At 39.7% G+C, this 14,959-nt stretch overlaps 1 protein-coding gene across 2 annotated transcripts in view; it reads right to left on the bottom strand.

Moving 5' to 3' along the window:
- Positions 1-1,167: 1,167 nt before the first annotated feature.
- MTOR (mechanistic target of rapamycin kinase) overlaps positions 1,168-14,959 on the bottom strand; it is a 62,848-nt gene continuing 49,056 nt past the window's right edge. For both annotated transcript variants that reach the window (XM_031506675.2, XM_021537840.3), the window contains 21 exons: positions 14,155-14,272; positions 13,188-13,394; positions 12,598-12,698; positions 12,184-12,280; positions 11,466-11,564; positions 10,796-10,918; positions 10,010-10,192; positions 9,285-9,419; positions 8,824-8,998; positions 8,465-8,600; positions 7,659-7,806; positions 6,862-6,984; positions 6,351-6,433; positions 5,332-5,404; positions 4,749-4,823; positions 4,119-4,254; positions 3,746-3,811; positions 3,524-3,604; positions 3,175-3,255; positions 2,645-2,750; positions 1,168-2,153 (listed from right to left, as the gene is read on the bottom strand). In XM_031506675.2, the coding sequence (XP_031362535.2) occupies positions 2,138-2,153; positions 2,645-2,750; positions 3,175-3,255; positions 3,524-3,604; positions 3,746-3,811; positions 4,119-4,254; positions 4,749-4,823; positions 5,332-5,404; positions 6,351-6,433; positions 6,862-6,984; positions 7,659-7,806; positions 8,465-8,600; positions 8,824-8,998; positions 9,285-9,419; positions 10,010-10,192; positions 10,796-10,918; positions 11,466-11,564; positions 12,184-12,280; positions 12,598-12,698; positions 13,188-13,394; positions 14,155-14,272 (2,362 nt within the window). In that variant the 3' untranslated portion in view covers positions 1,168-2,137. The remainder of the gene's footprint in view (positions 2,154-2,644; positions 2,751-3,174; positions 3,256-3,523; positions 3,605-3,745; positions 3,812-4,118; positions 4,255-4,748; positions 4,824-5,331; positions 5,405-6,350; positions 6,434-6,861; positions 6,985-7,658; positions 7,807-8,464; positions 8,601-8,823; positions 8,999-9,284; positions 9,420-10,009; positions 10,193-10,795; positions 10,919-11,465; positions 11,565-12,183; positions 12,281-12,597; positions 12,699-13,187; positions 13,395-14,154; positions 14,273-14,959) is intronic.

The following is a 14,959-nucleotide window of genomic DNA, read 5'->3' as shown; positions in this document are numbered from 1 at the left end:
GGCAGATTTCAGCCATTTCCCCCACAAACACCCACTGGCTGCTGTGAGGCACATTCAACCATTTCTCCCACAAACACACCGATTCGCCCATTTCCCCCCACAAACACCCACCGGCTGCCATGAGGCACATTCAGCCATTTCCCCCCACAAACACCCATCGGCTGCCATGAGGCACATTCAGCCATTTCCCCCCACAAACACCCATCGGCTGCCATGAGGCACATTCAGCCATTTCCCCCCACAAACACCCACTGGTGGGTCCCAGGACCAGAAGGTCCTGAGTGGGAAGGGACCCAGAGGGATTGTCAGCTCTTGGCCCTGCAAAGGTCACCCCAACAATCCCACCTTGTACCTGAGAGCGTTGTCCAAATGCTCCTGGAGCTCTGGCAGCCTTGGGCCGTGACCATTCTTTGGGGAGCCTGTTCAATGCCCCAGCACCCTCCTGGGGAAGAACCTTTTCCTGATATCCAGCCTAAAACTCCCCTGACACACCTCCAGCTGTTCCCTGGGGTCCTGCCCCTGGTCACCACAGAGCAAAGATCAATGTGTGCCCATCCTCTTCCCCTCAAGAAGAAGTTGTAGACTACCATCAGTTTCCCCTCAGTCTCCTCCAGGCTGAACAGACCAAGTACTCTCAGCTCCTCTTCCCCTCCAGGCTCTTCACCATCTTCGTGTCCCTTCTTTGTACACTCTACAGGCTTAATAATCCTTCTTGTATTGTGGTGCCCAGTCCCCCTTGATAGCCACACCAACGCCCAGAAATGGGCAAGGACCAATACCCAAATTTGGCACTGCCACCTCCCCACTTCCCATTTTTGGAGGGCAGCATTTGCACAAGCAGCTGGGGAAGCCCAGGGAATCCTGTCCAATACTCCATGCTGTGCCTGGAGCTGTAGTCATGACCCTGAGCCCAAGGAAGCTGACGTTCCTATCACACAGATGATACCACAGCTCCTGGAAACCAAAAATTTAGGGGTTGCATGGTCACAGTTTGTTTATGCAACTGACAGACTTCATTCAGCTGCTATCAGAAGGGAAATAAAACCAATGACCTGAACTGACGCACAAAAAGACAAATCAATGGCAAACAGGAACCTTAAAAAATGGTAATCTGCTTCCCTGTCCCTGCCTAATTAAGACTTAGGAATAAACAAGAACACAGCTGAAGTGTTTACATTTTGATGTAATTTATTGGCACAAAAATATGCAAATACAACATGGCATCTAAACATGGCTACTCTGTTGTATTTTGTGCATTGTTTTTAATATTTTTAATTCATAAATCATAACTTCATCTTCAACCTCATGTTTAATAACCATTATTTTCTGTTTCAAGTTACAATCAGTTCTCCCCCCAGTCTGCCTCCTGTGCCAAACTCTAACTTTCCCTAGTTATTTCCCAACACTGCTTTTTAACCCAGACACTGCTGGAGGCTCCTAAGTGGTATTTATTTGTACCCTGCATCCAGTTTGCCACCGACCACTCTGCACAGAGGCACCCTGACTTTGCTCAGGCTCAAGGTTTTCAAATCTTGGATGTGCTCAAAACCGTGATCTAGCCAGAAACACAAATCCTGAACTAGCGTAATGAGCAGATAGACAATTTCCAATTTTGGGGCAAGAATCAAGTTTGAAAACAAGGTACAGGAGGAAATAATGGTGAAATTCTACTTATCTTTCTTTCCAGTTATGCAGCTCCCCCACACCTAAATGGAGCCTCCTCCAAGAGCGCATGTAGCTCACTGCACCCATATCAACAGGAATGACCAGGTTACTTAGTTACATTGCAAGTTTCTTAGTGACATTGCAAAGTGAGTGAAAACCCGTATAGTTATTTTCAATGGATCTCCAGTTCTCCAAAGACAAAGTGGAACCATAGACATCTGTGGTACAATCAGTCTTCACCGTCCTGGAAACCCAAATCAAGTGTTTTGTTTCAGACAGCTTGTTTTTCCAACAGCAGCTATACATTGGCTTACACCAACTTTTAATATACAATAACTCTTTTCATTTACATTTAAAAATATTTGACAAAGGCTGTATTTCAGTCCAACGTTCAATTTGTGTTTGTAGAAGAGCAAGTTTGGAGTGAAAAAGCCTCCAGAATAAAAGGCTGTGCACACTCTGGAATCTCCTGTTACCAGAAAGGACACCTAAAGAAAATAAAGATATTGTAATAATGTTGACTTGCAAGTAATTTCACAAAGACAATACTGAGAAGCACTGACATTCCATACAGACTAGGCACCATTTGAGCACAGGCAAAGTTGCCAGGTGATCTTTATCACTTTTAAACATTAGCAGGAAAGAGATCTATTTCCTTAAGCATATTTCTAAGTTATCTAACTCTCAAAATGACACTAAATTATCTTTGCTTTATCCTTCAATGTAGCTGAAAGCACTGACCACTACATTTCTTATTTCAAACATTTAAAATGTAAAATCCTTGTCACTACTTATAAGAGCAAATTTCCTAGAGGACTGTCTATGGCATTGCCATGGGTTTGCAGAATCTACCAGAACAGATGCAGTAGTGGTACAGCTCCTACAAATAACAAACTGCTCAAGTGAGGTTGTCTTTAGCAGTTCCCTGCTCAGACTGTTCCAGAAGAGTTTTGCCAGGTTAACTGAGTGAGAAACTCACCATCCAATGTAGCACTGGCACAGATTCTCATGAGAAGTTGCTTGTTTAATGAGCAGTTCTACTTGTGTGGGTACATCGAGGGTTTCGTCATGAGAGAAGTCTCGACCTTTGAAATTAAAGGATGAAAAAAAATCACGAAAGGAGTCACAAATCCTGGTTCTAATCCCTTCAAGCACATAATCTGGCGGTGGGGAGTAGTTTCTTATAAACTTTAAAAGTGTAAAATTTTGCAACTAAATGCCGCAAACTATGAAGCCAGGACAGTAGAAATTCAACTTTCACTAACAAGCTAATACATGCAAAATATTAAGTCTTTGTAGTTACAAACACCTCTGTACTTTTCAAATTAGACGTATTTGTATCTAAATGCAGGCACAGTACTTAGGTTTTGGACAAAAGCAGGAAAATAGCCTCATCCACTTAAGCAGAATATGTTAAATTGAAGGTTTAATACAAAATACAAAAACTATGGATAGTGCTGATCCATCACATTTTAAGTTTCTTTATTATAAATATAACTAAATACTCACCAGTGAGCTTATCTCGAACCCTGTTGATGATCTGAATTGCCTTCTTATTTAGAGCTTCTGGCTTCACCAGACCATCTCCTACTAAAAGGCAGAAATAAGACACAAAATTAGCATTTCATCTGAACAATAAAAGCATTTGTATTGCTGTTAGATGTACCCTTTCCAAATACAATTTTGAGAGCAAACCTAGATACATTTTCTACAGATACAACTCTTTGTGGGATTTGAGAATGCAGATAATTTTTATGGTGACAAGAGACCGTCTCATATAATGGCATTTGGATTATGATGAAATTTTCTGATTGAAGAACAGTTTCTGGATCAGTATAGAAACAACAATGAAACTCACTGAAGGAGTGGATGGATTCAGGCACTGTGGTTCCAGTTTTTTTATGAGCTGTCTCACCCAATTCCACACTGTCCAACATTTCTATTGGAAACAACATGAAAACACAAAAGCATAAATGTGAAGCTGAAAAGCAGCTGAAATATTCTTCTGGAAACATTAGCAAGACTGCTAATCAGCTAATTTGGAAAGCATATTTGTGACATCTACCATTTTTCTACTCACCTACTGACTGACTGGTTGAGTAGGAGTCTGTTCTTGTTCGTGAGCGCTTATTGCCCTTTGTATTTGCTGCAAGAAAACAAGGAGTTGGAAAGGATGAACTGGAGTTTCAGTGTTTCAGAGCAAATTTGTCCACAAATAATACAGATATGGTTGCCTTTCTCCTTCTCCAGATTTGATGTCACCTGAAAATAATTTCCATCTCCCAATCACTGCTGTAATTTCATACTAAAAACCCTAAAACTGTGTGCACAAAGCAGTAGCACATGCAAACTAACAGTTTGATCAGATTGCTTGAAAAAACACTGGATTTCAGGCTTCTGGATTTCCTGTATGCATATTCTCTTGCTGTCACTATTTCATCAGAATCACTTACTGTCCATCAATCTCCAATTCAGTAAGGGATCATACACAAAGGCTTCCAGCACAGCCATGACACTGTCCTTGTGTTCACGCAGCACTTCCATCACTGTATGACAGGTGATTCTATAGTTCCCATCAAGGCCTGTCACCTTTGCAAGAAAAAGAAGTGAATCAACTGCTTTGGTCACTCTGCAAGCACAACCCCAACACTCAGGGACCAGGAAGTAGCTTTGAACTGTAGTTCTCTATGGTTTGTTCATTAAGAAAACAAGACACACATTAATTACAAGCTAAGAAGCTCTCTCCTCCATGAGGATGATCTTTGTAAAGTACCATGCAACTGACTGTGTCTGGTTGATATAAACAGCTATTTAAAATGAGGAAACTAAGGAAGGCCTAAGAAATTGGAGGAATTTCAGTGTAATTTATTTTCTAACTAAAAAGTTGCTTTCCACTGTAATGTAGTGCAGATATCACAGGTGGTATTTTAAATCACAGAAAATGAGGCTGAAATATTACCACCTCAGGTTCTTAGGGAGTGGAAAAAACCAAAAAATAGCCACAAAACAAAAATACAGGAGAGACTGAGAAATGTTGCCATTTCCCTAGGAACAGTCCCCTCCAAATTAGAGGGAATGCTTACCTCCATAGCATTTGTCAGCATCCTTGTTAATCTAAATGGAATCTTCTCAGGGAACTTTTCTCTTGTCATTGCAACCTAAAAACATGATGATGGAGAACAAGTATATTAATAGCTAACTTACTTTTTAAAAGTTATTAAGTACTGGGATTTTTTTTGCTACAATCTTGAAGATTTTATTCCAAATAGGAAATAAAGTCACAGCTTTATGTTCCTCAGTTTTCATGAATTACTGGGAGAAGCTAGATTATTAACTTGATAACGAAGGGAAAACTCAAGCATGTGCCCAGCAACACAGACTGCCTATCAGCAGCTTAAATTGCTCCAAGAAATTTCATGGAAGTGATGTTAACACTTCTTTGCTTGTTCCAGTGGTCAGATAATCCCCACAACATACTTCCAAGATAAAGTGTCTACTATTTTCATCCTGCCTGTAGATAGATAAAGGGAGGCTCATAAGAGAGCCAAAGGATTTGCCCAGGATCAGACTCCAAGGTCAGGTTGTTCTGGTTTATAGATTAATTTCTGTTCCACCAGAAAATGTGAAATATTAGTGAAAATGTCATGTCCAAATACAAAGACTTACCTCAAAACAGTCCCCAAAGTCGATGTGCAGGATCTTTCCACTCAGTCTGTCTAACATCAAATTGGAAGGGTGTCTTTGGTGAAGGAGTGGGAGAAAAAACAGACCATTGGTGACAGATCAATACAAAAACCCAAAGTAAATCACAGCAGCTCCAGTCTGAAAATATATTTATCTTCATGAACAAGAAAAGCTAGTGGGTAGATTGCTTGTCTGAGATCTTCAATCTCAGGATGAGCAGGAAACCTTCCCGACAGTGTGTTTTGTAATTACTCTCACAAGTAAGAGATCTTCTCACCTTGGAAGATAAATAACCTCCTGGGCAAGAATGATCAGTACATTTCTTGAATATGAATGTTTATTTTTCAGGTAGGATAATTTTTGCCACTTGTTTTATGCTTTTTCATTTCTTCTAGTGTAGAAAAATGTAATGCATTATGCTGCACTTACAGTAACACAAATCTTTTTACCACCGTAGAAAAGAAAATCAATCCAGACTAGCAAAACTACAGTGCTGTATTCATGCTTACACCTTCCAATTTTGTTTTAATTCAATTTTCAAAGTTTTATAACTTCATGTTAGAGACTTTAAAGTTCAGAAATAAGAGCTCTTGTTATTAAAACATTTAAGGGTTTAGCTGTTTTTGCATTACAGATTTTAAATCCAATATACATTGACTTTAAAAGTATTTTGGAAGTTATATTGTTAATAAAATGGATGGAGAAGGATTTCCCATTCTGTGAAAGGGCAAAATTAGAACTTGTGGCCCTTAGTGTACTTCCGTGTGTATTCATTTCAAAATTGAAGAAAGTCTTATTTGTACTCAAGATACACAAACTTTATCTCATACATGCAGTGCTGAAAATAACAGCAGCATAATTAAGACCTGAAAGATGGTATCACTACAACTCAGCAGTAACCACAATGGAAGATGTTATCACAGGAACAGATTCAGGAATGAACTGATAGTTCTTCACAGTCTGTGCTTTTAAATAAAAGAAACCTTTACAGCTGTACTTACCTGTCCCCGAGGCCCAAAATGTACCCAACCATTGACATGACAGCTAGAGAACGGGTGTAATTTGTCCTTCTGTCAAACCATACCTACAAGTGGAGACAAAACAGAAAAAGCCAGGCAGGTATGTTGCATGCTTCAGTTTCTATTATAATTGATGTATTAACCATTTGCATTTTGCACAAAGCAGAACTGTGACATGCTTAGATTCAGTACTCCATAAATTTCAGGGGATTCAAACACCCTGTGCCCATGGATTAGATGTCTAAGCCATTAAGAGAAAATATTCTGGGGCTTCTGCTGTCTCTCCCCTGCAGAGTATATGGAGACTAAAACCTCCAGTCTTGTGCTTTGCACTTCACTTGTGCTCTGAGCCTTGTAATGCCCCTTGTGTGTGGATACACGTTCAGTAGTGATTCAGCTGGGGTTTAGGATAAATAAACTCCATCTCTCACTCAATCTTGCAGAGAAGGTAATTACACACTCTGCTGTTTGCCAGTACTTGTGTTGAACTCACCTCTGAGCTTGGACTTTTCAACCACAGCAGTTTGGCAAGGTCATCCCCAGCTGTGTTATTGACAGCATGTTCAAATACTTCTACTTTCTGCATCAGAGTCAGGTGGTCATAGTCTGGAGCCATCTGTAATTCAGAAGTGATATTCAGCAACTTAAAAAGCCACCTTTAGTAGCTTCAGGTTGTACTGTGAGAAACACAGTAATTCTAAAGAATTTCATATCAAGTTTATACTTATTTATAGACTGACCAGTATGTTTCAAACACAGCGAAATAATCACACAACAGTGAAGAATTGTTTTTAAATGGGATAGCAAATTATTTAGTATCCACAAAGTCAGTACTCCACAGCCCTATTTAACTAAAAAACTGCACAGGTAAGTATTTTACAAAAACCATTATCCAAATAAATCTTCTGGGCTGGCAAAGGCTTTACTTTTTGGCAGGAAATTTCAAATTTTCTAGTAGTGTTCAGTTTCTCCAATCTGTCCAATTTTGGTCCTGCTGCTTAGACAAAATGTTTGTAATGCCAGCAGCACAGCACTTTTTATGAGACACATCAAAGTTATACAAAATTCCAAACACATATCAGTTACCAAATGGCAACAACTTGTGGTCACTGCTAAAACTGGAAAGGAGAAACAAATAAATGTACAGCAAGCTATAACCCTTATATAATATTTTTTATTTATTGTGACAATCAGAAAAGAGGCAGAGGAAAAAGCTTTGCACCATTTTCCTTCACTAAGACACTGGTGTCCTAAAAGAATGGCAAAACCTCTGCCAGCTGTGCCCCTTACCCTCAGCATGATGCGATGCTCAATGTTGAGCAGGATCTTTTTCTTCTCTCTGTAGTCTCGGATGAGTGCGTGCAGCGTGTCACAGTGGGGCACCCAGCCAATTAAGCCTGAATTTGTAGACAGTGGAATAACAGCATATCTCTGGATGCTATGGGAAAAATGGAGAATCACAGCTCAAATTGTTGTATATCGTAACTTAATATTTGAGACGCTTAAAGCAACTTCTGTAAAATCTGATTCTGGTCCAAATTGTCAATAGTTGCTCTGCTTGTTTTTTTCAGACTTCATGCACTCATTTTGCACAGATTGTTGCCAGGTAATCTACAGACAAGCTCAAAGTTTATGTAGTTTTCATTGAAAGGCTGCTTTCAGAAGGAACATGTAATGTCACCCACAATGATCTGTTATTTGCACATGATATTTGATGTGTTCTTGCTTGAAAGACATTGCAGAATTGCACTCAGTGATTCTTCACCAACCTATTTAATGACTATAATAAAGACCTTTGGCAAAAATCCATTCTCAGGCTTTTAAGGCAGTGCTCAAGGTTTCTTGAAATAGGCATTGCTTCAAAGACCATAACAATTTACAAGATAGGACTTCAATTAAAACGAACAATCCCCTCTGATACATTTCCTCCACATTTGAATTCTAGGAATGCTGTTTTTCTTTTTAATTAACTTAGTTCCAAGGTTTGCCATTTTTTCTCAATACAACTGCTTGTGCCAAGGTTTACTTGCAAAGCTGCACCCGTGTAAGGAGTCACAAGTGCACAAGCATTTTCAGTGATTACACAGAGCACACACCTGAGGTTTTTACGAAGAGAAGTTGGGTCATTTGCTAACAGAGTATTGACCAACCCAAAAAGCTGCATCACTCTTTCATCTTGGCGAAGGTCTTCGTGACCTTTCAGAAGGAATACAAACTCATGCCCATTGCTTCCTGCAAAAGCATTAGTGCACAAAAGTTTATTCTCATTGAATAAACAGACAAGAGTAAACACACATGCACCCAAAACTGGAAAGCGTGGCAGTAAGACTGATTAAGAAAAACCTCACCAAAAAAGAAAGGTTGTAGAGGTTTTACCAGGTAAATATATAGTTGGACCTAAGAGCAACAACTGTTTAAATACTGGAATAACAAAGTGAAAACTGCTCTCTCTTACCCATTAATGTCAACTTCCTGGGTCGCTGCTTGGAGGTGATGACCTGCAGTGAAGGTGCGATGGACTGAATCCGTATGATGGGCTGGTTGGGATCATACGTTCCTGGCACGGCCAATTCCAGATCCCGGCACATTAGGAGTTTTGGTGACACATACTGTAGCTCCAAAGAAGTGAGCTACCAAAACCAAAAGAAATACAAGCCCTTAGAATTTCAGTTCAATCTCAAAGAAGCATCTGAAGAGTTCATGCTGTCAAGGGACCTACAACAGCTCAGGCTGTCACCAATACTTCAGGTATTCAGGCAGTGCTGAATAAACACCAAATTTGCAGCAAACCCTATGCAGTTATTTCCAGAATACTGAATTAGTATTAGTTTTGAATAACCAGAAAACATAAAGCAAAGGTTGGTATTGACAACTTGCACTGTAAGACCCACAGAAGATCTGAATCTCTCTCCTCACCTGTGGCAGCTGCTTTGAGATACGTCGGAACACGTGATAATAGAGATCCCAAGCCTGAGTTAGGTCTTTGACATTTCCTGATTTCATATACTTCCTGCACCACTCTTGAGCTTCCATGAGATCTCTGCCATAGGCCTAGAGATTAAAACAACAGAAAAATGAATTTCAACAGACTGTAGTGTAACAGGTGGAGACCACTTTAACAGCTACAAAGAGCATCAAAGTCTATTTTCAAGTTTCACTACAAATACTTGATCTAAAATTTTTATAGCAGATCAGATTTTTATAGCATTTTTTATAGCAGATCCAGAAATTTCTGGATCCAAGATCTGCACTGAATTTATCAAACAATATTGCTCACAAGTAGACTTCATTATAGGAGGAAATAAATGCTCAGTAGGCTTAAAAGCTCAGTTAATTCTCTGTTATCCATTCTAGTGCTTACTGTGAAAAAAGCAGAATAATTAACAGCAGAGCAGTCATCATTTTACAGTCCCTGTCAGACACCCTGCCAATACAAGACTCCAGGGCAATTTGGACTACCATGACCTCTTATAGTCACCAAAAGTGACACAAATCTGAAGATAAATGTCAATAATGAAATCTAGAACTAACAAAATGAGTCCCAAGAGATTCACTTTTTGTGTTAAATGGCGAAGGTTCTTGTAATACATCTGGGGCAGGTGGCTGTCCTGAAGAACAGCCTCTTGGCCATTTGCTGATACCTGATTGAAGGATGTCTCCTTTAAAGTCTGAGGTCCTCTTTCCATCATTGCATGAAGTGGTTCCAGCACCTCAAACATTCCCTTTACATTTCTTTCTCCAAAATACAGACGAGATGCTTCTTCCAACCCTTCGTGCCACATCTCATGCCATAGGATGGCCACACGAATTAGCTCTTCACTCACCTGTTTTAGGACAGAAGGAAAGATTAAACATCTAAAGAAATCCCTGGGACTGGGCCATGACTTACAATTGCAAAACCCCTTTCTTCTCTAATGTTACGAAATATTTGTTGCTGGCAGCCAGAGGGAGCCACAAGAACTACCACAGAGATGGCACATCTTTTTCTGTAAGAAGCTAACCAGGCTTTTCTCACCTTATTTGCTACCTTTGATATTTTCTACATGCTTGTGCAGCTTGGTCTGAAAGCATTATTTTTCATTTATTCATAAAAATCTTTATCAAATTAGTTACATTACTCTTTCTATGCTATGCTCAGTAAGTTTTGTTTCTACTTCCCATTAAAATCACCTCTTTATGGAACAAAGGTTTTTCATGTATTTCTCCTCTACATTTATTCATAAGGAAACACAAAAATGTAGTGTGTGAATTATTGTAAAATGGAAACATTCTCTAGCAATTACACTAATACTGCAACTTCTAACAGTTGCAAATACCCCAAATTAATTATACTTGAATAGAATCAACAACAAATAGTCATTTTGTGTTACTATAACTGACATCCATCCATCCAACATAACATACTTAAAGCTCCACTGAGCACTCACCATCATTGCCTGCTGCACCAGAGTGTTGCTGTGCTCACACATGTTTTTCAAGATCTTATTTGCAGCATTGTGCCGAGCAGTGGTCGTAGATTTAGAAGCCACAGTCAAAGGATAGATCAAAGCCTGCAAGAGACAGCAACCAATACTACTTTAGAACCCCACAGAAGAGCTACATAAACTTAAATAACTAGCAAAACATTAACAAACAGCAGCCTTAGGAATCAACAGGAGGAAGCAAGTTTGTTTCTGAAAAGTAGTGATAGGAATTTACTACTGAAAGTCTTCTGATCCAACAACAGGCTGTCAAGACTTTGATTCACTGAACAGCAGAACGACATGGAGAGTCTCTTACAAACTGGAAGAACAAAAATGGGTTTTAGGATTTTGTGATATTTCACATTGTGGAAATAAATTTAGATAAAACCTGTGAGGTATGTTCTGTAGTCATGTACAGAGATTTAAGGTGATTTGTGCTGCCCAGTGGACATTAAATTACATTAGACAAAGAGTTCTTCCCAGGCTGCACCTCCTTCCATTTTTATGTGAAGTGCTGAGGTGAAAGCAGCAGCAGCAGCAACAGAAATTGTCCCCATCCTCACTGTCATCATTTGCTGTGACTTCCTGTGCAGGCATCAGACACTGGAAATTCCTCCTCCAAGCTAACGCTCACCTGGGGGTGGTACCGACCAATGTCCGTGAGCAGCTGGTGAATGAGGCGTCCTACCAGTGGTCGAGGGGTGTCAATTCTGGCAATGAGCTGAGGGATAACCTAGAAGTAAGGATAAGGAAAATAAACACTCCTGTCATCTCATATGCTCAGTGCACCAGCTGTTCTGCCCTCACCTAGAGGCCTCACAGCCTCTAAAAGAGACAGCAAAGCCCACCACTCATTTTTGAGTTGGTCAGAGGGTAACACAAGGTTCCAAACAGAAATGTACAACAGCTCAATGAGATCACAACTGTTCTGTGCAAAACTGTTACAGGATCCTACTAAGGAAAGGTGCTTCTTGAAGTATAATGCTTAAATAGGAAATAAAGTATTTTTAAATTTAATGACAAGAATCATTCTACAAGGCAATCCTGAAATAGATTGTGAACTACATCAGAGCAGGACAGTGGTGTTTTGTACTTGATCACCACTGAATGCATGTCATCTTTAATTTAAGAATTTTCATTCTTTCTCATTAATATGCACTAATCTGCATATAAATACAGAAACATTTCTCATTTTTCTGTTCCAGATGCTTGTTAAATCAGTTACAGACTGCACTGCACGCTGCTCTTGGTACTCACCTATGGAGGATTGTTTAGCAAGGGGTCATAATGGATATCATGCAGCAAATCTCCAAACTACCCCCAGAACTGTGATTTCTCTTTGTGTTATTTACCTGCAGCCAAGTGTCTATTTGGATTGCCTTGACTCCTTCTACCAAAGCCTCATTCACATCAGGCCAATGACCATAGTCAAACCACAGAGTAAGGACTCTGAAAAAGAGAAATACTATTGTTAGGAACAAACGAACGAACACACAATCAAAACAAAACAAAACCCACCAACCAACCAACAAACAAAAACCCCAAATAAATAAACAAAAATCCCCCAACCCAAAACCTATTTACAAGCAACTTTTCTTCCCAGAACCCTCAGATAGCAGGGATAATCCATCCAACAAAAATTAGCCTGGACCAAAGCATTCACTTAATCAAACCATAACAAAAAAGAGCAGAAATGTGCTCTACCTAATCTGAAACCATGTGTTCTTATCAGCTGGATTTCATTTACTATGTGCTTTATTATGTACCTTAGAGTGTCTTGTAGGTTGTTTCCTCGAGACAGAGAAATGGATCGGAAGAAACCCTGGACAGCAGGGACTGTGTACATCAAGAGGGTCTTGGATAAATCCTTTTGGAATGAAATTGCTACATTAGTTCTGTGCAAGCACATCAGCCCACATGAACTCAAGAAGGGGAAAGAGGAAGAAATACCCCACTGTAGCTGACTTCTGCTCCTACTCTTCACAGGACATGCTGCTCCTAGAATTTTATGTTTTGCTTGACTACACAAAGGTCTTTCAGTCTGGCGGGGAAAATGCCATGAAGTGGTTTTATACTTCAGTTTGTTAGCAAAGATATGGACAGCAAAGCAGCCTAAAAACTACTACCTTACTATAACTGGTAAATGAAAAAGATTTCTCAGTCTTCCCTGAAGGGCCTAAACAGCACTAACAGAATTTGTTAGTGCACAGAATTTGTTAGTGCATTGTCATCCCCTATGACAGCCCCTTCAGGTCATGGCTAATAATAACTTGTGTTAATTTAGCCCATAACATTTTTATTGTGTCTAAGCAGTAAGCACCAATCTCTCAACACGAAGAGGGAGGAAGGAGGGTACCTCAGTGACTTTTTTCTGCACTGGGGATGGGATGGGACTGTTCTCAGTGCTCTCTGCATCACTCTCACTGTTGCTGCCCTCAGTGTTAGCGCTGGTGATGCTGGCTCCGCTCGCGTGACGGAGTTTCTTCTTCTCATCTCTAGCTTGGTTTTGGTGCTTATAGTGAAGCACTGCTTCAAAGTTCATCACTGCCCAGGCATGCCAGGCCTGCCAACAGGAGAGAACAGAAGTCAGACTCCTTTCTGCAACTGGCACTTCTGAATTGTTATATACATCCCAACCTTTCTGTGTCTGCAAAAATCAGCAGTAAGAAATATCCTGCAGACAACACAATGCTTTGATTTCTCTAATTTTTTGTAATTTGAACTGTCTTATTATCTTAAATAATATCATGTTGAGTTATTGGCCTGGAACTCCCTGTTGAATATTAAAGCAAATGAGCTCTGTAACAAAAATTAAATAATATTTGCATATAGCTTAATTTTGAAAGGCTAAAATGAAAATTAGTATGTTAGGACTTGGGGATGTGTAATGGGAAAAAATACAGGATATGGCTGCCAGAGAAGATCTGGCACCAAATATTAATTGAAATATCACAACCATGAAATCAAAGGCTCTTTGGAGAATTAACAACAGGGCTACTTTCATCGTTCAAGTATACTGACTGAGAACAAGTTACATTTTTCCATTTTCTTTCTCCCTCATTGCTAACTGACAACAGGAGAGAGTCTCAAAAGCAAGAACAAAAACTGAATTGTGGCCTAGTTTTACCAACCAGATAAAATTCTAAAAAAGAATCTCATGGTTGCCTTAGGCCACTTTCTCTGTTTTTTCGTTCTGTTTAGTTTTTTTTAAATCCTACTGGCAGTAACAAGGCAGACAATTATAGGAGATCTTCCAATGAACACCTTCCTTTCCTGCACTTTGGGATTTGATAAAATTTATCTGGAAACTTTTCTGTAATGACCTTGTACCAGTTGCGATCATGCTCCGTTGCAGCACTGTAGTATTGCAAGACTTTGGGGATGGTGCTCTCATTGATGCCTTGCAGGTTCAGCTGCCACTCACCCAGTTTCAGGAAACACCTAGTTAAGCAAAGGGATTATTGATTAAAAATCTCAAATGAGAACAAAGCCTCTGGATTAAAAGGCAAACTTGCTGTCTAGAGTCTAAAAGGCATTCCATTTGGTGAATCCAGTCAGGTAGCCTCTCCTGCAGGCTGGATGCAAGAGCCAAAATATCCCCAACTTGCTTGTAGTGTGAACTAACTAACTGAAGGTTTAATTTAAGAGGAAAGGTGGGGATCAAACTTTTTTCCCTCATCTGTATAAGTTATAAAAGAAATGTAAGAAGTAGGTAACAGCAACACTGAAAGATTTCATCAGTCTGTGCTGATAAAATGCATACACATGTGCTGCTGAGCTGTAGTGAGCACCATATGAATGAGCCTTCTGGGGAGAACACTGACAAACAAACAATGGAAACACAGAGGAACTGTCCTTCCCCCAACCAGAACCCCATTAAGTCATTCCCTCCTAGAGGAAAGGAAAAACAACATATTTTTACTGCAGCAGGGTGGGGTTGTCAAGGTTTGCACAAAACTTAATACTTTGCTCCCTCAGCAGGCTTTAAATGCTGCAGTTAGGACATGGCTGTACTTTCTGTATTTTGAGTTTTCCAAAAAGCATTGTGCAATACAAATACTGTATGCAAATAATTACAAATTTGTTTTCCATTACAGTCACTGAAAAATTAAGACAAGGGTTCCCATC

This window comes from Lonchura striata, chromosome 24 (assembly GCF_046129695.1).
Source record: "Lonchura striata isolate bLonStr1 chromosome 24, bLonStr1.mat, whole genome shotgun sequence".
NCBI classification, from domain to species: Eukaryota; Metazoa; Chordata; class Aves; order Passeriformes; family Estrildidae; genus Lonchura; species Lonchura striata.
This window is presented reverse-complemented; position numbering and strand designations above follow the sequence as displayed.